This window comes from Danaus plexippus, chromosome 14 (assembly GCF_018135715.1).
Source record: "Danaus plexippus chromosome 14, MEX_DaPlex, whole genome shotgun sequence".
Taxonomy (NCBI): domain Eukaryota; kingdom Metazoa; phylum Arthropoda; class Insecta; order Lepidoptera; family Nymphalidae; genus Danaus; species Danaus plexippus.
The window spans coordinates 6,358,519-6,380,639 of NC_083546.1; the positions used below are offsets into that span (position 1 = coordinate 6,358,519).

Genomic DNA, 22,121 nt, shown 5'->3' on the forward strand with positions numbered 1-22,121 from the left:
TACAGACTTATATACATATATCTTGGTTAGTCCTTGGAGCATAACATATAAAATAACGTAGTTTTCCAGACTTAATTTTTTTCCAGACTTTCAACTAACAAACATACAAAATAATTAAAAGGAAAATGGGCAGATAAGGGAAAATGATTTATAATAGAGTTTTAAAGTTTTTTATTACCAAGTGAACACATCGCATGTACGGTTCCGTTTGGAAAAATCATATCGCCAGTCGTAAATATTGCATTCCGAATATCCAACATAAAAGGTTGGTGATAAAAATTTTAGCTTACCATGAAATAGATTCTTCTGGGGTCATTATAAACCATTTCTGAGTCAAATCTTTTTATCTGCATAATATCTTTATCTTACAAACAAAACTTACTGCTCGTCCAACCTGACATTTGCTGTTTGTATTTGAAAAGCTTTATGTTTATTATTATATGAATACTCTTATTGAATATTTCCTAAAAGGCTCTCTTTGGGTGGACTTTTATTAAAAACTATCTATTTAAAGTAACGTTTACTAATCACGTTACTTAAAATGTTATCGTCTGGTTTTAAGGTAATCGTAACAGTAACGATCTTCAAAAGAAGCTGAAACTAATGTCTCAATAGTTATAAATATCTTTGACTTTTTTTTTCATTAAATAAAAAATATTTTGATAATGGTAATAATATTAGGAATTATTGATTAAAATTACATCTTTAAAATTTAAGAAATACTAAAAATGTCATATAATTATTAAGAGAAATAAATTCACTATTAACTAAATCCACTGTTGAGCAAAGGCCTCTTCTCAAACTGAGAAGGTTGGAGCATTAATCACCACGCTTGCTCTAGGCGGATTGGCGATTTCAAATTTATAAGTCCGATTTCCTCACAATGTTTCCCTTCACTGCCTGTCAGTGGTGTCTTAATACTCCTAGATAATTTAATAAATCCAATATTAAAGATTAATTTCACGAAAAATATATGTTAAGTGTAAATAATATTATTATAAAAATATTATGTTGATGACATAACATAAAATTAAAAACAAAAACTCGGCGTTGTAATAACCGACAAGACAGTATAAAGATAAAATTCCTTAACCCGCAACATAAAGTCAAAGTCATTCTATTATGGAAGCTACTATAGAGAGTAATTACGTTCAGGAATTCAAAAAAAGAAAGGAAAGTGGATTTAAATGAAACTAATACTTTCGGATTACTACGCGTATTTATTATTTTTAAAATTCTACATACTCCCGACGTTTCTTTTACTTTGCAGGAACCGTGATCACGATTCACGGACAGACGAGATCTCTCGTTTTAAAAATAATAAAATACGCGTAATAATCCGAAAATATTAGTTTCATTTAAATCAATACTCGAGAAAGACTTATCTAATTAAAAAAGGGAATTTTCATAATATGTTGATTGATACAAATAAAACAGTCAATACTATATTTTTTTATATATTGAATTGGTCTGATAATGAATTAAACATTCGCGACGTTCTGTATGACTGCCTCGTAGACTGTGATGCCTTCGAGGAAAGCGCTGGTTGTGATGTTTTCATTGTGTTCATGTATCCCTGGGCGTGTGTGACGTAACGGAGTCACTCCCAAGGCGAGGGTACCCTTCAGACGAATGAACCGAGAGTCGGTACCGCCCGGGAAAGTACGTACTTTTATTGGAATATTCCTGGAATTAGTTATTGGATTAGGTTGCAAGAATTTTAAACATATTGTTCGAGGCACAGCTTCAGACTTTATATTTAATGTTCAGCGTTACGTCCAGTAAAAAATGGCAGAGAAATCTATAGTTAACCAAATACAAGTTGATACTTAAATGTTGCCATTACAAAATTTCAATGATTCAGTATTATAATTAATTATAATCAGTCATAAAAATAATTCTAAGGCTTATAATATATTATCATTAGTACGGCACGGATGGCGCCACTTGGAACAATATTTAAATCTAATAAATAACAAATATAATTAACTTTAGATTTATTTCATTTAATGAAACAGTAACTGTTTTCATGTTTACGACAGACTTGTCTTTGATAAGGCTTTAAAATATTGATTAAAACTTACATTTTATCGAGTGCTTCTTTAAAGGCGACCCAGTAAGGATTGCTATTGTCTACTTTAGTCGGAGGTACAAACAGGTCTTTTTGTTCAAACTCGTAAGTTACACCACTACCAGCTTCCGCACACCATTGTTTTATCTAGAAATTAATTATCACCATAACAAAAATATCTTAGAAAAATCAAAGATCTTATCTCCTTTTCTGCGTCAGTCTATTTGAGTATTATTAAATCTTTAAACTTATTTTTTACATCTAAATTTAAGCATTCAGATCATATCTTTGTGTTAGTGAGAGCGGTTTACTAATATAATATAATTTATTTAATTTTGTAAATCAATCTCATCTTAAATGAATTTACCGTGTTCTCGAACTCCGCGAAGTTGACGGACAAAGCCAGTCGCAGGTCGAAGCTGGCTGTAAATTTCTCTGGAATCACATTGTTCTGGATGCCACCCTGGTTTTGAAACATTTAATTCGTTCACAAATTTCATATATAAGTCAAAGTAATAAAGAATATTTTTAATAATCTATAATAAATATAGAAAAATAGTTTGGAATTACTCATAAACTAAAAGGGCTTTATCGTTTTTCATTACAATTATATCAAATAGTAATGATGATATCGATTATTGGGTGACGTAACAACTAATCGTATGCAGTGCGATTATTACTTAGTCCAAGTTTGAATCGTCACACTATATACGAAGCGTTTCACGTTTTTTATTTAATAAATTACATTGACACAGTAATATGAAAATTTATGAATGGAAAAAAGTTCAACGCTCCATATAATAAAATATAATGAAAATAATTAAATATATATTTTTAAGAAGTTTCAATCTATTTATATAGATAATTCGTATATCATATTATGTATTGTTTGTCTGTTAGATAAATAAAAATATTAATAAGTATATGTATACTGTAAAAGTCCAGTTGTTAATAATGTAAAAGTATTTTTAAATGAATATTGCAAGTATCGCGAGAATAATTTTACTTAATATGGAAAATATTGAAAAAAAAAAATTAAAATTCGAGATTATGAAATTTTCATATATCGTATCACTTTTTAATTACGCACTGAAATCACAGTTAGGTTGACGGAAGTGACGTCACCGATGGTAAGTTCTGGATCATTCTCCAACTTTTTCTTTGACTCGTTCCGGAGGTCCATAAACTTGTCTATCATGTACCTCAACTGCAAAAAGGTTTTAATAATATTTTTCTCCATTAATAACTTGTAGATATTTATATAATAAAAAACATACTATAATTTAAATTAAATTATGTCTTTAAGTATTCTTTATTTCTGTTCTCAATAAAATAACCCAACCAATATCACTTTAAACCTTCTTTATTTTGTATACAACTCTATAATTATTACCTTTTCCCCACAATTATCCGGTAATAGAAGCGATCCGTGGCCTGACATTCCCGGACAGATGACTTTCAAATCTGAATTAAATACAGATAAACATAATTTATACAAAATAATACAAATCCAACATTATACCGACGAAATAAAATTCAAAATTCTTTGTCCTCTTAAGGTATGTACCTATCATATAAAAATTTCTTGTACTACATACATATATTCTTATACTTACGCCATATAGTTCTCTCTCCATTATAAACGACAAAGCTATCATCTGGACTTGCGAGTCCTTCGTCAAAAGCGAAGCCAACGTTCAGTTTGTTGTAGTGTTCTGACGTTACAAACGTCTTCATGCCCAAAACACCGCCTTTTTCCTCGTCTACAATTACATAATTGAATTAAATTTTTTAATATCATATTTTGTTATTTAAAAAATACGTTAAAAAATTCACGTTTATTTTTTGGCTGAATTCAAAACAAAGAAAACATAAATTCGTAACAATATCTTAAATTTACGTGTAATTGCTTGTGTGATTTTGTTTGTTAATCACGATTTATTTACGGAAAGATTCAGATATTTACATTACAGACAGAGGACTTCTTTTTATATATATATAATGTTAAAGTAGTAAATAGCCAGTCGATATATACATATAATGGTGATGTTAATACTTAATTATTAAGTAGTAGTATATTGTTACTTTTTGAAAGCCTTGATGTATTTAGAACTGTTTTCTCTAAATAACATACCAAAATCCAATTCCTAAAGTTACACAAAGATTACCTGCCAGCTACGAGTTGCCGGAAGTTAAAATGGAACCAATACCTCCAATACAAACATTTACAATTTCTTTGAACTCAAAATGCTCTCAAATTCGTTAATTTCATTTAGAATCTGTTATATTATTGAATAAAAATTGTGTATTATGTATTTTTTTTTTCAATTCAAACACTTTCCTGGCACAAAACTCAAATGTACAGTCCTTTTTAGTCGTATTCCCCTATTCTTGAGCCTCCGGACCGCTTCTAAATAACTGATAGCAACTGATTTCATGTCTTGCACGCCTCGTCCGTAGATAACTCCATCCACAAGTCGAGCCTCGAATGGACTGTAGGTCCAGCTTTCCTGGTCAATCGATTTATTGATTATAAATTATTTAATTAAGATTTTTTTAGTTATAAAACCTGAATATTATTAATCAGATTTCGTTCACCTCAAAAACGGGCACGACATCCATATGAGAGTTTAACAGGATGCTCGGCAGTTCTGGTTCTAAACCCTCCCAGGTCATAACAAGGACGGGTTTCTTTGGAACCGTTTCGAACATCTGGACCTGTAAACCCAAATCATTTGCGTATCTCCTGAGATACGATATGCATTCATCTGGAAACAACAAGTATGAAATTAAATAAATATAATAATAACTATATTTGCTTATTTATAAGAATAATATTAACTAGTTAAGTGACTTCAGTCTTATATTCACATAATAGACATCAGCCAATTTCTGTCTCTATACCGTGCCTTCTCCTTACTACGTGACGTTCATGGACTTAAGCCGCAAACAATGAATTGGACCATATAATTTTATTAAAATGAAATTTATTCTACTTCCAAAAATATGTGGCTAATGGTTCTGATTAAGGTGACGTTAGGTTTATATCTGTTAAAAGCAAACTTACTTGATAACTTTGGAATGCTTATCCTCAGTTTGCATTACTACATACGAATTGTTTCCCGTTTATTAATCAATAACCTACGTTAATACTATAGTTTACGAAGGTTTATAATTGATATACTGTTAACGCTCCGTGTGTAGAGTGACACGACAAACTTAGAGTAAGCATATATTCCTAAGTAAACAATTACACCTCCTCTTAAGGGGCTCAAAGTATTTAAAAAACATTGAAAGAATATTACGCTCTTAAAATATAAATACTCTTGACGTAAATATTAATCAAAACTGTATTTCTGTTGTTATCCAGCGATGATATTTTTTTATATAGATATTTACTACCGATAAGTCAGAATAACATTGGAAATATAAAGTTTTAATAATAGTTGAAATGTTTTCAAGGAACATCAATTTATCGTCACTAGAATATTAAATTAATTTAACCTAAATTTGCGTGAATTACCGCAATAACTAGTGAGTGGACACATTCCTTCACACCGACCACATACCGAAAGCTTTATATACATTCTCACTAACAAATATGAACAATAGTTTTGTATTGTTTTTGTAAAGATTTCGTGTCATTTATAATTGAAATTAGAGACGATACAAACTCATACATTATTTTGCTTTTTATCGAGCAACGAAAAATACATCGGCTGTCATAATGATAAAGCAAAAATATAAACAGAAAGCAATAATCTGTACGATAGTTCATAAATTATTTTAAAAGTCTCAAAGGCATATTAAACTCAAATTAAACAATGCTTTAATTGTATAAATATTTACGTACCATAATTAATATTTGGATGGACGCTTCGAATGCGAACATAGTCCCTCAACTTGTTTATAGCGAGGTCGTCTAAGTTGTCTGTCATTTTAATAGAATACTAAAATACAACGCTATTAACAAATGTTACAACTCTGGTGCCACTGACGATTTGTTGTCTATGCTTATATATAAGCTCTTCATTATGATATCATAAAAAAGGGGAGGTTGGGGAAATCGGAATGACTCGTTTTAGATAATTAAGTTTCTTATTCTAGTAGAAGTGTGTATATAGATTATACTCTTTGAAATTATTATTAATTAAATTTAATCATCTATGACGCTATTGTTAATATATTACCAAAACTTTATAATTTTGGTTAATTAAAATTTATTAAAATAGTTCACTATTAGTACAGTCTGAAGTAGCAGTGGAGAAGTTTTGATTTAAATGTAACTTAGTCGCAATTTTTTTAATTTTTGTTATATTAATATAATATTAACATAAAAATTCCTTTCAAGTTATCTTTATGGTAGAAAATTATTTACTATTGCCCAGGCTATGAATGTCAAGACTACAAAAAAGTGTCATGATCGGGCTGATTGTGATGATTGTGAAGGCCTTACGATGATTGAAAACTACTAAAAGAATTAATTAATATATCGCTAAAAGAAACATTATATTATACAACATAATACATAGAGTAGGGTAAATAAAACTAATATTTTTCGGATTATACTACGCGTATTTTATTATTTTAAAAAACAACATGCGACGTTTCGATTACTTTGCAGCAAACGTGGTCACGGGCAGACGAGATGTGATTTTTTTTTTAAATAATAAAATTCGAAAATATAAAATAAATAATCCGAAAAATATTAGTTTTATTTAAATGAACACTCGCGAAAGTCTTAGATTTCATTAGAGTAGGGTAGTTTAATAAAATATGGAGCAACATGACATATCTATGTTTTTTTTTTTTCCAAAACTTATCACGGCTTATATAATTTTTATTATATAGCGGTTTTATTAGTTTCGAACTATTTTTATAAGAAAAAAAATATTCAGAAAAATGGTGTTTGTGAGTTGACGGTTTATTTTCTTTCACTGCATCACGTCAGGATGGCCGAGCGGTCTAAGGCGCTGCGTTCAGGTCGCAGTCCACTTCTGTGGGCGTGGGTTCGAATCCCACTTCTGACAAGACATTTTTGCGATCATTTGAAATTTCAGTTTTACTTTTATATGAATGAGTGAAGTTAGTGATACGTTTTTTTATTTAAATCTTTATAGGCTAATAATTAATAATTGTACCTCAATGGATCATGATTTTAATACATCATGTGTTTGGTCCGCTGCCAACATCGGAATGTTAATCATGACAAATCAAAAGCCATGTGTTAAATACTATTGTAATATAAATAAATATATATAAATAAGATATTTTATGCAATTCAACTTGTAGGTACTACTTATTTTTAAAATATATTTGCAGTTCACCTGTCATATTTTCATATCTGCAAATAGCATGTTTGTCGACATTTATAGTCTATATTTTTAAATTATTGTTACTTAGTCTATGGTTCAGAAGCATAATGGTGGATTTTTATGTTTGCCAATTCACTTTTAATGTCAATATAATATAAAAAAAACAATGGTTTGTCAATAGAGATTACTTCATAGATAATTATAGCTCCATAAGACAAACTCCTTCGCATTTTCTCCTCTCTTTCTCTTCTTATAATTAGTCCAAAAAAAGTTGACATGTCTAACATATTCTACGATTCCAGTGCGAATGAAGTGTAAAAAAGAATGCGATCTAAGACTTTCGCGAGTATTTATTGAAATGAAACTAATATTTTTCGGATTACTACGCGTATTTTATTATTTTAAAAACTACATAATCTTACATGACACACTCACATCTCTTCTGCCCGTGATCACGGTTGCAGCAAAGTAATCGTATCGTCGGATTATGTAGTTTTTATAAGAATAAAATACGCGTAGTAGTCCGAAAAATATTAGCTTCACTTCTATAAACAAATATTTGACAATTAAAAGTAGTTTTTGATAATTAACATCAATAAATGCAAAGTAAAGAGTTTGAGTTTTATAAACTAACTAACTAACATAATCAATCAAAAGGAAAAATAAACAAAAAAAGCGCAGTAAAGAACACCGATTTACTTTTTTATAGCAAAAAATTAATGCTATTAGAAACGACAGAGAAACGAAAATAAATAACAAAATTTAGTGTCCCAACTCAAGAGAGCCAATGCTCCTCAAACCGAACTTTACAATTTTTATCATTATCAAATATCCGCATTGTTTAACCTACAATATTTACCACAAGTTGAAGCAATAAACAATATCAGCAGATAATTATTGACATAGAAATACAAACAATATTAATTTTAATTTTATCTTTGTACTATTTAATTTTAAATTATTTTTCAAATTTCACTATTACAATAATACGAAAACTAATGTTATACATTAATATTATTACTTAGGTAAAGCTTATATGAAATGATTATGTTATACTATATCCTCATAATGATTATTTTATACAATAGGTCTAATTAAATCACGTATTGTCTCGTTTTTCTTAGAAATTTAAATCTTAAATAGAATTTAAACACACGTGGTAGTAGTTTGACAGAAAGGTGAAGAAATTAAAGTAGGAAAACATACTTTTTTAAGTGTTGTGAAATCGCTCCATCTGACGTAAATTGTTAAACTGTAAATTCTGAAAGAAAAACGCAATAGTGCCAATAGCGTCATACAGAGGGAGCTGACTGCTTACACAGTTAAACAGTTTTCAAATAAAATACTAGATGGCGTTGTTTGGTCTCACAAAAGTTAAGAGGGTTACTAACTTATTATGTTTACTTTTCTCTGTAGATGGCACTAGATATATATAAATACTGGCAACATATAATAAGTTAAAGTAATCGAAGCATACATTTAAATTTTAACTTATATTTCTGTTTAATTATAGAAAAAATATCTTAATGTGTTTTTTTTTTAATTTAATTTTATTAAAAAAGATTTTATGAAAAGCTTTTTCTGACTTGTTTCATAATACACTTAATTTCTTTTTATATTCTCTGTACATGTGTGGAACCTCATTAAACCTTTTGAGATGGTTCTTAATTCATTTCGAAATCTTTTGACGTTTTTCTTAATTACTACTAAAAATGTAGGTCTTTTCATTAGATTCAAGAAAATTTCTTGATCTGTATGGACTTATAATTTAATATACCAGATACAAATACAAACTGTTATTTCGAAATTATTTTATGTAAATAAAGTATGTTATAATTATTTTCTCAAGATCTTTTTTAGTAATTGACTCGTTTACTTTTTCTTCAGGAGTAAAATTGGAAAATTAGTATCATGCTGTGTTGGTAAGACCTCTTTAAGACAAACATAAATGTACTACTATGGTCATTTTAAAATTAAAAACTATTATTCGTTTTTTTATTATTTTAGTACACATTGCGTTGAAAATTTGGAATAAACCCTACATATATTGGCCCTCCTAGAGGCATGCCATAGTTGGGTCCTCGTCTAAAAAATCCTCAGACTCTTGCGAATTCGGTTTCTAAGTTACTAATTCATTATCCTGTGATACGATTGGTATAAGGGAAATAAATATTATATTGCACAGAATATTTATCTACTGCTAGAGACTTTAGAGATTATTCTACAAATTTTAATCTAGTTATAACCTACACGCACAATTATATGAATAAAATTAAAAAGTAAATTTTTTTTTTGTTAAATTTTTCAAATATTATGTACCTAAATGAAATGAAAGGCTTAAATTTAATAATTAACTGGCTTGTTCCATTTCTGCTAATGTCGATACCATTGAAAAATACAAATTGTAATTATATTACATTTAAAGATTCCTTGACATATATTTTTTATAAAGTCAGATTTACTTTAAGAATAGATATATATATGTTTATATTAATACAACATAAGTAAAATTTAAAGTAATAATTATATATATATATATATATATATATATAAATAGATGCTGATTTCTGTTCACTCATATTTCATAGTTATTTGATTACACGATTTTATTATAATTATAGATTATCAATGACACAATTGCAATCATTAAAATTTTAATAGTCCATAGCTGTGTTGTTGATATCAATTGTTGTACAGTTGACATATTCTCATTTTAAACTTATTTATTATTGTTTCAATTTAATTAGTTATTTAAATAAAGAGCCGTTCAATAAATTATTATTTTGCAACTTATAATATTAATAGTTACAGTTTTAGCAAAATGGCGGGAGCGTACCTGCAATGAGTACAGGGTTTTTAACGTCGAAGTAATTGTTAGAGCTTAGAATAACAATGTTTTAATAATTTCTCGTATTTTAATAATAACTATTAAAAATACATTTTTCTTCATATATTTTACATATATACTAATCAAATCAACAATGTATTTGTCTATTGACATCTTATTCTAGCTCTATATATAATTTTTGCTCTTATTCTAGCTCTATATCAATTTGAGACTCTTCGCATAATGAAGGCTATTTGTTATTCAAATAGTATTCTTTTATTTTTTTATCACCCCATACTCGTTCTGTATTTTTACTCTTAAACAACACTGAACTAATCTATGTATTTTGTACGTTATGTATTTGTAAATTGTGAGTATTACACTTGTACGTTTATTACATGTTAAAGTGTTAACTCCTAGTTAAGTGTCACGATGCACGCTTTTTGTACTGTATGCTTACTATAAGTTCCTTATACAGTAACCTGAGAAGATTCATGAATAAAAACCCGTTAAAACTTCGTATGTCGCGTGTCGGTATGAACTCACTGGATACTAGCGGAGAGAATCTTAAAACAGCAGTTGTTAAGTTAGTTCGGATAAGTTAATTTTCTATGCTGTTAAAATATAACTACACATCTTAATAATTATGCCGTATTATTTATTATGACCGTAATAATTAAAGAGTGTATAGTTTGAATTTGTAAAGAAATACAACTCTATATTGTACCGCGGCGTGTTCAATTGAACTACTGACTACACAAGTTGACGATTGAATATTATAATATATCAATTGAGACATAACGTACTTGGTCTCGATAGTATTTTAAATTTTTAATATATACTAAAGAACGGGCAGATGCAGTGACATAATCAGCAAAGAGGTTTTAAGGCGATGTTCCTGAAGGCACGGGTTTGATTAATCGTGTCGAATTTTTCAATGTAACATTTCAATTTAAATGCAATACATAAAATTGTTACCAAAAAATATACGAATAACCTCAATTCCATTAGCAGTTTATGATAAGAGCATAAAGTAACAGAGAAGGGCTCAAGAATAAGAAGGCCCAATATACGGATATCTTGAAGTCCTTTATTCGGCGAAACCAGAATGCTAATTATAAGATCCAGACAATGAGTTTAGAGATGCAGAACGAGAGGTTAGACATAGGAGATTTTTGCATCCCATTAGCACTAAAATGGTGCACCTTAATTTATGATTGGTAGCCAGTATTGCTAAAACTTTATATCAATGCGTTCCAAACGACTCTCCCAGATCAGAGTAATTTAGTAAGATGGGGTAAAGGTACCGAAAAAACTTGCTATAATTGTGGGAAGCCAGTTGAAACTGCTAAGCATTTGCTGGTGGGATGTAAGGTACTCCTGGATAGCGGTCAATACTCGCGTCGTCACGATAGGGTTCTGGAAATCAGACGACAAGCTGTTAGTCTTTCGGTAGCCAGAGCTGAGAGCACAAAGGATAATAACCAAAACGAGGATCAGTAGGTTTTGTAAGAGAAGGCTTTCGGGCTATAAAATAAACGTCAAGCCTTACTCTATCCCTAAAGTGGCTTCGGATTGGACTAAAATGATGGATACATATGAGAGACAATACAAAATCCCAGAGAACATTTGCGCGTCGGCCTCCCGACCAGACATATTTATGTATTCGCGAATTTTAAAAAGCGTTGTGATAATAGAACTTACGGTTCCTTAGGAAACCAACATCCCCAAAGAACAAGGTTAATAAATATTACGAGCTCATTTATCAACTCACTAGAAATAGGGTCATCGTGGATTTGTACGCGGTAGAAGTGGGAGCGAGAGGTATTACGGCTAAATCTCTCTACAACCTAGTAAAAGACTTAGGCCTGTCCAGAACTAAGAAGGTACTTCGAAGGCAGCCCTAGTAGGTTCTTTTCAAATTTGGTTAGGTACAGAGAGGAGCTTGGACCGTGGAGATGAATGTTTAACGCGCGTTAGATGGGGGCCCTTAAACGTACACCCGAGTCGCATTCCCAGGCACCGTTGAAGCTGCTCTCCTTGCAACGCGATGGTCCCGGCACTCCCCACGGTGAATCCATTGAATGCTAAGAGGTTTCGTCTCTCAAGTTTTAAGCAATTTATAAAACGATGCAGCGATGAATTGTAATTGCCGTCAATTTTATTTCAACAATTCAAGATATTGAAGAAATAAAAGCTTATACATAAAATTCAATAAATTGTGAGGTTTAATAAGATTAAATATTGTAATAATGATGGAAAATTTTGAACTGAATTAAAAGTAAAAGCCTAATTAAATATTTTCCATGTTAACAAGGATAGCTCCATATCCTTTCACATGTGTTACAAATTTATCGTATACATACATGAAAATTAACTTGAATTATCTTGAAGTCAACACATGAACAGCCTGTTTTTAGTTTATGATAGTCTGCCTGTTGGACATAATCTTTGAACAGCCAAATGGATTCCAGTGAAAATTTATTCAACATCTTATTTAAGATATATTAAGAGGTTCTAACACGAAAATAATCATAAATTATTCAGGTTAAATAAACGATCACGTCCGGATATAAATCTGAAATAGCTGACAGTTTTTAATAGATAAAATAGTTTCAGAGAAAAAATAATATAGATCTCAAATAGCACAGCTTTCTTACGAAGGAAGTTATCACCAAAGGATAGTCTCATAAAATTAATATGGCACCAAGGTGGGAACTATTGAATGATTTAAACTGACGCTTAACTTTTCAGTTATAAGCACACATATGTTATATTATAATGTATATACAGTTGAATTGAAAACTTCCTCTTTTGGTGTCGGTTAGATTAGACGTACAAAAAAAAAACATTCAACAGTGTCATTTATCAAATGTTAAGTAAATGGCAAACTATTTATAATTGTAATAACTCAAGACTATATATAAATTCGTCCAACAAATAAAAAAGCTGACATTGGCAAAATATCCACGACTCCAGTGCGAATGAAGCCGTAGCATAAAAAAAATAATGTATAAATAATGTAACAATGTTTCAACATTATCTTTATTAGTATTAGGTTCAACTGAATGCCGCTTGTGTCTTGATCATAGACGTCACAACAATTTAAACCCTGTTTCAGTGATTTGACAGCTGCTGTCAGTGAACTCATTCGAAGTTTGTGTTTGCAACTCAAATTATAAATTAAAATAGACTTTTTATTCGCTTTGAAGAGACTATAACCAATTTATGTATATATTATATTATGGAAATATAAATTCTTCGTAAATATTTTTACTGTGGAAAAAGTAAAATTTAAAAGCTAGTTTGACATTAAAATCATTTTATATATCATAGGAGCTGAGCTTTGACAGCTCTAGACTTAGAGAGAAATATTCAGCATCACTATCAGGATTCGAAGCCACAACATCGTAAACAATGACTTCAAGTTGCTTCGATCATCCGTAATAAGTACTTTAAGCGTATATTTTTCTTTTCAAGTTGAATTGTAAAGATCATTCGACGAGATCAATATATCGAGAAACATTTCAAAACAAAAAAAAATAAACTGTCGAATTCTTCGTTAAGTTTGCTATTTTTAACAAATTGATTTTTTTTCTTTTCACTAGTGTTTTTTTCAGTTCTGTTTTCTCTTGAAAAACCTGCGTAGTAGTATTTTTTTTTTTTTGAATAATATAAATTTATATCAATTATTTTATGAGACAATGACCATATGACTAATGTCAGTATTCTTGTGTCTAAACAATATTTAGAGCCTCGTTTGAGTAATTTACCTATTATAGGGAGAGTTTTGGGACTATCGACATTATAATAGCATCTTCATTAATATATAGAGTCGTAATAAGGTACAACTAAGCGTTTCTAATAAATCAAATAGTATCTGCTAAATACACAAGAAAAAAATACATTTTCATAACAAGAAATTTATTTGAAATATTATTTGAGAGAAATGGATATTGAATGGGCATACAAGTTTTTCATTAACCGACGCAAATATTCTAACATCAGTTTTAAAGCGTAAAATGTAACAAAAAAAATAAAAATTTTAAAATTTAATAACTTATATCAAATGGTAATGTCAAAACTGGTTAAGCGAGGAGACTTCATAACATGCACTCTACACGTAGAGTTACTATGTCAAAAAGGCATGAGCATTGGATATTAACAATTACTATGACATTGGCAAAATATTCCTAGACTCCAGTGCGAATGAAGCCTTATTAAAGAAAAGGTTGTATAGTTAGAAGTAATAATTTTGAAAATTTGAAATAATAAGTTTGTTATTTTCTTGCGAAAAAAAAATTCAGCTAAACGGATGTTTCATAAAATAATTTTATGACAAAAATATATATATTTTTTAATAAAACTAAGAGTATAAGAAATAATATGCGTTTTTCAATTAAGTGAATATGTACACGTTTAAATCTTAGTTATCATAATTATTTTTTTTTATAAATTTTTTATAAAAAATCTCCTCTCTATCTAACCAAATTCGAAATAAATATTACGTATGTCTAATAAAATTTCATGTTTTTTTGTCAATAATATTTTCATATAAAAATAACCTTTACGGTATTCGAATGGAGAGTAGATGTATCTAAATCATTGAATAATACTTATAATAGAGCCCTGTAAGATATGGATAAAATGTTACATAAAAAAAAGCTATACTAACGATGACGGGTAGGTTTTGCTTCCAAAATAATTTTTCAACAGTGAGAAAATAAAACCTCAATGATAGACGATTTCATTCATAACACGAGAAATAGGAAACCATAAAATAATGTTATATAATATTTGGGAGAAATGAGAACGGATTCCTCTCCTGATAGGTCCTTAAAGCTATGATGACCTAAGCCTAGTTGTCGTGGAATTAAATATTTTATTGGTAACATAAACACGCGACTTTTGTTATATTTAAAAACACCCATACAAAAACTGAGCAAAATTAATACTTTTTAGTTTCAATTGAAGTGAACTTTTAAAAGACAAGGTTTTTTGACGTAGGAATTTCAATATTTAAGAATATTTCAAAGTTTTAAACATAGTTTACCTTAAAATATAAATTCTCTGTATATAGAGATCCCTAAAACTATCTGGGTAACCTTATAATTTTAGAGACTCAATAGAGAATTGGATATCTTACCTCAAGTAAATTTTTAGTACTATTCATATCCATACTAATATTATAAATGCGAAAGTAACTCTGTCTGTCTGTCTGTTACTCAATCACGCCTAAACTACTGAATCGATTTGCATGAAATTTAGTATGGAGATATTTTGATACTCGAGAAAGGACATAGGCTACTTTTTACCCCGGGAAAATGACGCTTTCCCGTGGGAAAATTCAGGTTGGTCGATCGCTTTTACGCCTAAACTACTGAACAGATTTAAATGAAATTTGATAAGGAGATAGTTTGAGACTCAAGAAAGGACAAGAGTTACTTTTGACCGCGGAAAACCAACGCAATCCCATGGGAAAAATAAAATTTCTGGCCAAGAAAGGAAAAACAAAAAACATCGTATATAAAAATGTATTGCAGTAATCTATCTTCTTCTTAAAATGTATTAGCCTAAACTAGTTAAAAATAAATGTAAATATTTTTATGAAGAAACAAAAATATAGTTCATAATTTTTATACATTGCAATAGTTACTGATCCTTATTTTATAAAGAAAACGAGTTAATCAAAACGGCTTAATTGATGCGGGTATTTAATAAAAATAGTTCAGCGACATCACTTGCTTCCGTGGATATAACGCCCGATAATTGCCCACCAAGGGCGTCTAATCGATCACGAATTTTATTGAAAATAAATTTTGTTAACTAATTTATCATTCGTAATAACAAAATCACTCCAACGCACGATAACATATTAAACGGACTGAATAATTCTAGTCGTTATAAAATATATTAATGTTTATTTATTTTTTATTACGTAAATGACGTGAAATGGAACCGAGAGCTAGTTCAGAATAAAAGTGTAACCCCAATTAGTATTCGTTTGAACTTACGACGGCGAACCCTGACCTGAACTCTACCATCATTATCACGATCTGGATCATCGATATTACCACCACTTACTGACCACTCGCACTGTCACCGGCATCCTACTCACTAAACACTAGTTATTTAGTCAGTCGCTTGCCGACCGTCGCTCGGACGACACCGCGCGCCCATAAACAAGATAAGGTAGTCTTGTAAGTCGAAATAATAATTAATTCAGTGTATTAAAATAAATAAATTAATAACTAAAATGACTTGATGTTTCGTGTTTTTTTTTTTTTTTGTTTAGTGTTTAGTGATTTCTCTGACACGGTAAGGTTAAAAGCTAAATGAGACTATCCAATGTACCTACAAAAAAATTCTAAAAACTTTGATATCGCCTCGGTAAATAGACGAGTTGTTAATAATTCAATCTAAAGCCTTAAAGGTAGGAGGATGTTATTGTTACCTGTCATTCTAACGTCAAATGATAGTATGAGGTATTTTACATAATAACTGGTTGGAAAATTGGTTGGAAAATTCAACACAACAATTTAATATATAGTACATTTCCATATTTGTTTACTTAAAACTATAGATTAAACAAATATTGTATGATATAATCAAATAATATTATCATTAACTTAAATTTTTATAATAATAAAATTATTGAAACAAACAAATTTCTTAAATTTTATTTAAAAAAAAGGTCATTTATAATTATTTTTAATATTATGATAGTTACACGTGAAAACAAGAATTCATTTATCACGATAAATGAAAATAACAGAACGCTAATATTTATTAAAACCAAAAATATGAAAAAAATTACTAACTATTCCAAAATAAATATCACCGTTATTATACAAATTTACTAACTTTCCGGCGAAGTGTCTCTATATATTTTCTAAAATATCTTCCAATGCAATCAAAAATTTTTTTTTATATTTATTAAAAAAAAAAATTAAACACAAAATTTCTATGTAAATTTGGCTGATAATTCCACCTATAAAAAACGTTAAATATTTAAAAATATATATTATATCTTATTAAACAACAAAAACTGTATCGAATTAAGAAACACTAGAGAGAAATAAATTTAAACAATTAACATACACACATACACCGAGAGGAATATTTATTGGTACATAAAATACTAATAAAACTCTATGAAACGTGAAACTTTGATATAATAATGGTAATAGCCAAGAAATATTTCAGATTTATATCAACACAAACGCCAAGTTTATTCCTGGACAACATTTAAAACACAGAAGCGGTCACTGACAAGGTTTTGGCATCGCGGCGATCATTTCGCATTTCAAAAATACATTTAAAGTTTATAAAAGTATGATAATATTCACATTAAAATGAAACAATGATCAGTAGTATTAGGTTTTATTTCGTAAAAGTTTACCAATTAACGTTATAATAAAGTTTATATCGGTGCAAATTACTTTTATAATCTAGTATTTAATTTAAGATATCCATTATTCAAGTCAATTTCCTATAGTAGTCCTCCTATAGTAGTCTATTACAAGGCTACTATAGGAGAAAAAAATATGTATTATTTGTTTTAATATATATAGATAATTTTGCATGAAACTACGAGTATTTGCATGTGCTATTAGGGGCACAAAGGAATAGTGTAGGGTTAGGATCAAGTGACTGGGAGCGTGGCGTCTCCTGTAATCCGGCTACTCGGAGGTCGGGTACAGAGGATGGTTTGAGGTTGGGAGTCCTGTTACTGTGTGGTCCATGTTGACTGGACGTCCACACTAAGCGTGGTATTAATATGGACCCCCCGGAGGAGTCTGGGGGGTGTAGGTTAACTAAGGAGAGGCGAATCGAGCCAGGGGGGAAACCCAGCAGCCAAAAGTCTCCGTATCGGGCAGTAAAGGGATAGCGGCCGGGAGTGGACGCTCAATAACAGCCCGATCAATATAATCAGAGGGTTAGGATCAAGTAGGAAGGCCAAAGACATGGATATATTAAAGACTTTTATTCGGTAAAACGAGAATTCTAAATATAAGATCCTTGCAATGAGCCTGGAAATGCAGAATGAGTGGCTACACATAGGAGATTTTTGCATCCCATTAGCACTTAAATGGCACACTTTAATTCATGATTGGTCGCCAGCACTGCTAAAATTTTATCTCAATGCGTTCCAGGTGACTCTCCCAGATCAGAGTTATTTAGTAAAATGGGGCAAAGGTACCGAAAAAACTTGCTACATCTGCGGGGAAGCAGTTGGAACTGCTAAGCAATTGCTGGTGGGATGTAGGGTACTACTAGATAGCGGTCAGTACTCGCGTCGTCACGATAGGGTTTTAGAAATCATACGTGAAGCGGTTAATCTATCGGTAGCAAGAGCGCTAAAAGAAATAACCGAATTTTAAAGCGCGTTGTACTGATAGAGCTCACGGTTCTTGGGGAAACCAACATCCCCAAAGACCATGCCATCAAGGTCAACGAATATTACGAGCTCATTAACGAACTCACTAAGAATATCTTCTTTGTAAATTTGTACGCGGCAGAAGTAGGTGCGAGAGGTATAGCAGCCAAATCTCTCTACAACCTACAAAAAGACTTAGGCGTGTCGAGAACTAACGTGAATTCATTCCAGAACTACGAAGGTACTTCGAAGGCAGCCCTAGTAGGTTCTTTTCAAATTTGGTTAGGTACAGAGAGGAGCTTGGACCGTGGAGATGAGCGTTTAACGCGCGTTAGATAGGGGCTCCTTAAATCTACACCTGGGTCCCAAGTCCCAAGCACTGTTGAAGCTCCTCTCTCTGCAACGCGATGGACCCGGCACCCGCACGGTGAATCCATGGAATGCTGAGAGGTTTCGTCTCATTACTTTCACTGTATTTTTTTTTTATTAACAATTTTATTTCGTTGGTTACATCTACAGTTAATAACTGCAATCATGTTATGTAATTTCTCTATAAAACTTTCCCTTACCTATTAACGTGACGATTTTGTCCTACTAAATATACGTTCCACAAATATAGGATTTTCTGTTGTTATATATATATATATTTACATAATAACAATATAAGCATGTTTTTTTTTATTGACAAGGTATAAAAATGCGATAGGGAATTATAAAAAATATATCAGAAAATTTTACCTTCAATAAATCATTTATTTCGCTCGAAAATATTATACAGACAACAGAGTAATGGGATTTCGATGATTGAATTCTTAGACTTTCAAAGTATAACGTTCACATTTTAAGAACATCACGCTAAGAAGGAAAAATAAAATTGTTGAAGTTAATGTTACTGCTATCGCGACTCGATTTATTTTTTACGATCCCTTTTGAAGTAAACCTCAATATGGTCGACGTAAATGTAAGAGGAAACTTAAAGTGGGACGAAAATAATATTTTGTTAGCTACAATTGAGACAGAAGTTCTTATTAATTGGATTGAATCCACGTTTATTGTCGCCACAGTAAATATTTTTCCACCAAAAAAACAAGATTTTGGTAGAAAAATAAATCTATATACATACATATATTTTACGTTTTAACTTTCAAGAATTCTCTCTATTAACATTGTACAGTTTTAATTTGAAAAAATTGCATAAAAATAATCTTATTAGAAATCTTCGTTCTGAAATTTAATAAATAATGCAACTTATTAAGTTTATTCTTTCCTTTGCTTTGTGAATCTTCGCCGGATATTAAGAAAAATATTACATAGTGGAAATTTTTAACAACAAATGTATGTTCTAGTAAGGAAAAATAACTATGGATATCAAAGATCATTATTATAAGTACACATTTTTTTTATTTCAATCAAATATATATTTGGATTCCTTTCAAAGATTCCGTTCACGTGAACACTCGATGAAAATATGATATTTCGAGTTAAATATGAGCGATCGAAAAAAAAATTTATTCATTTAAATGATAATTAATATATTAAAAACTCTTTTTTTATGAAGCGGAAGTCGTTTAAGTCGTTATCGTTATCGTTATCGTTATACGTTGTTATAGTCGTTATCGTTATACGTTACTTACTAAATGCACTCCATAATAATTCCGTGCAGCGTCCTCTGTAAAATCTTTGTCGTGACATCTCGTGGGATGTTAACATCTCATCAAATCTCAGTCATCTCTTGAACCTTTTAAGACTTGGTTACATAACGTATTCGAATTACTGTCAATCGTAAAGTTTGAAGTTAAAAGAAAATTTCTAGAAATTTCTTTCCCAAACGCCTATCTTAAAAAAGATATTTTTTTTTCATATGTTATGTTTTGCTTACGAGCAGTACTCACATACAGTGTATTAAATATCGGTCTTAAATAAACTTGTTACCCTATTGAGAAATTCCATAAACAATACCACATTTTATATAAATCCATGGCAGTGTTTTCTGTTTTAGTGATATTCATCCTATTTTTCATACGATTTTTTTATATACATACATTATCTTGTTTAAATAAATTAACATATGTCCCTACTTGTTTAGGCTTCAGGATTGAGGTATAAAATAAATGTACAACATTTCCTATATAATTAATAGTAAATATAATACTATGTTATTAGAAGTAATAAATTATTGAATAGTGAATTTGCTATAATATCATTTTTGTATTAAAAACTTTAGGAATTATACTTTTTCCGCTAAACACAGTTAATACTTTGAATCTATTATCTATTAGTTTTGAAATTATCATTGCTTTTATTTGAATTTACAACTAAGTTACTAAAGAAGTGTTCGCTTAATGCATGAAAGTTATAGTACGTATTATAATAGAAAAAAAATTCTCGTAGATTTAATTCACGTATTAAAATAATTTCGACTTGTTTGCAATCATAGTACATCAAAAAATAATATATAGTAAGATGTGGTGGAATATATATATATATTAAAGCACCTCAGAAGTTAGAGATCTGAATTCTTTCAGAAGCACCCAGACTTATTAATACACCTTTAAACTTTTGTTAGCGACTACAAAGACTTAGGTACAGCTTTCATCACAAATCATTGATCTGCGTTTCGTCTGCGTCGTTACTGTGATATCAAAGTCCTTAAACCTTCAGTCTCTTTTATTTTAATGTATAAGCATTATTATAATAAAACAGGACTTTTTTTTATTTTAATTTAGGTTAAATTATTTGTGTAATACTTCGTCCGAGATTTCCAGCTAAATACGTTACATGACATTATTTCACGACTTAATGCAAACATATATTAATTTTTACCATATCTGAATATTCCTGAAATTTTGCATCTCTTGTCAGGTTGAGATTTCCGGTTGCTTTCCACGACAGTTAACCATTCAAGCAATTAAATTTACTCATATATATATATATAAAATTTATCATTAGGTATAAATTATCTTAATATGTTTATAATAAAATATTATCTCATCGAAATTTTCTTTATTTTAACTCATCATGCAAAAACCACTGTAGTGATGAAATTTTTAATAATTTAACTGAAATATCTAAGTCGCGAACAATCAAGACAATTAGTTGAATCGGGCGTAATCTGTATAACGTTATAACAACTACGATCTTAGAGAGAATACACAAGTATTGAGGATAGCTAAGTTAGGTGTTCTAAAAAATAAATATATAGACACACACATATACATATATATATATATATATGTGTGTGTGTGTGCGTGTGTGTGTGTGTGTGTGTGCGTGTGCGTGTGTGTGTTTACTTAATAATATATTTATATGTTAGCATCTTGTTATTACAACATTATGTATGAAATAAATTCCTATTCATTTTTGTAGTCAATCATTTTCAGTTATTGAAATTAGATCGTATGATTATAATGGATTGCATTTATGAACAATGTTATAAGTAAATACAGCAAGCAACATCATCTTTCTATGTATTTACAAACCTTAAACAATCTCGTATTATTTTTATTAACATTCCTCTAGTTTGCAAGT

The 22,121-nt window shown here is 29.9% G+C and overlaps 2 protein-coding genes and 1 non-coding gene across 7 annotated transcripts in view; 2 read left to right on the forward strand and 1 right to left on the reverse strand.

Annotated features, from left to right (window-relative positions):
• The window catches only part of LOC116769423 (uncharacterized), a 60,820-nt gene that overhangs the window by 15,464 nt on the left and 23,235 nt on the right, over positions 1 to 22,121 (forward strand). For 2 of the 4 annotated variants that reach the window (XM_061522635.1, XM_061522636.1), the window contains exon 1: positions 16,357 to 16,531. The exons of 1 other annotated variant lie outside the window; for it this stretch is intronic. The gene's annotated coding sequence lies outside the window, so the exon portion shown is untranslated. Of the gene's footprint in view, positions 1 to 16,356; positions 16,647 to 22,121 lie in introns of those variants that run through there. One more of the 4 variants, XM_061522634.1, reaches the window with a different exon arrangement.
• Positions 1,433 to 16,283, reverse strand: LOC116769424 (aminoacylase-1-like). Of its 2 annotated transcripts, none has more exons than XM_061522638.1 (9): positions 16,244 to 16,283; positions 4,670 to 4,789; positions 4,413 to 4,581; positions 3,688 to 3,834; positions 3,465 to 3,535; positions 3,162 to 3,278; positions 2,439 to 2,534; positions 2,085 to 2,218; positions 1,433 to 1,686 (listed from the first exon to the last, which is right to left on the reverse strand). In XM_061522638.1, exons 2-9 carry the CDS (start codon positions 4,781 to 4,783, stop codon positions 1,482 to 1,484), a joined length of 1,053 nt encoding a protein of 350 aa, XP_061378622.1. In that variant the 5' UTR covers positions 4,784 to 4,789; positions 16,244 to 16,283; the 3' UTR covers positions 1,433 to 1,481. The 2 variants fall into 2 exon arrangements, with proteins under 2 accessions (XP_061378622.1, XP_061378621.1); XM_061522637.1 differs by lacking the exon at positions 16,244 to 16,283 and adding an exon at positions 5,925 to 6,065 and having other exon boundaries at positions 4,670 to 4,839.
• Trnal-cag (transfer RNA leucine (anticodon CAG)) lies at positions 7,018 to 7,101 on the forward strand. Its single transcript has one exon. It is a non-coding gene; the product is annotated as a tRNA-Leu (tRNA).

Coding starts and splice junctions, on each gene's coding strand:
- LOC116769424 (XM_061522637.1), bottom strand. CDS start 6,009: ATGACAGACAACTTAGACGACCTCGCTATAAACAAGTTGAGGGACTAT. Junction 4,582..4,669: donor ATGTCGTGCCCGTTTTTGAG/GTGAACGAAATC, acceptor TCGATTGACCAG/GAAAGCTGGACCTACAGTCC. Junction 1,687..2,084: donor AAAGAAGCACTCGATAAAAT/GTAAGTTTTAAT, acceptor AACTAATTCCAG/GAATATTCCAATAAAAGTAC.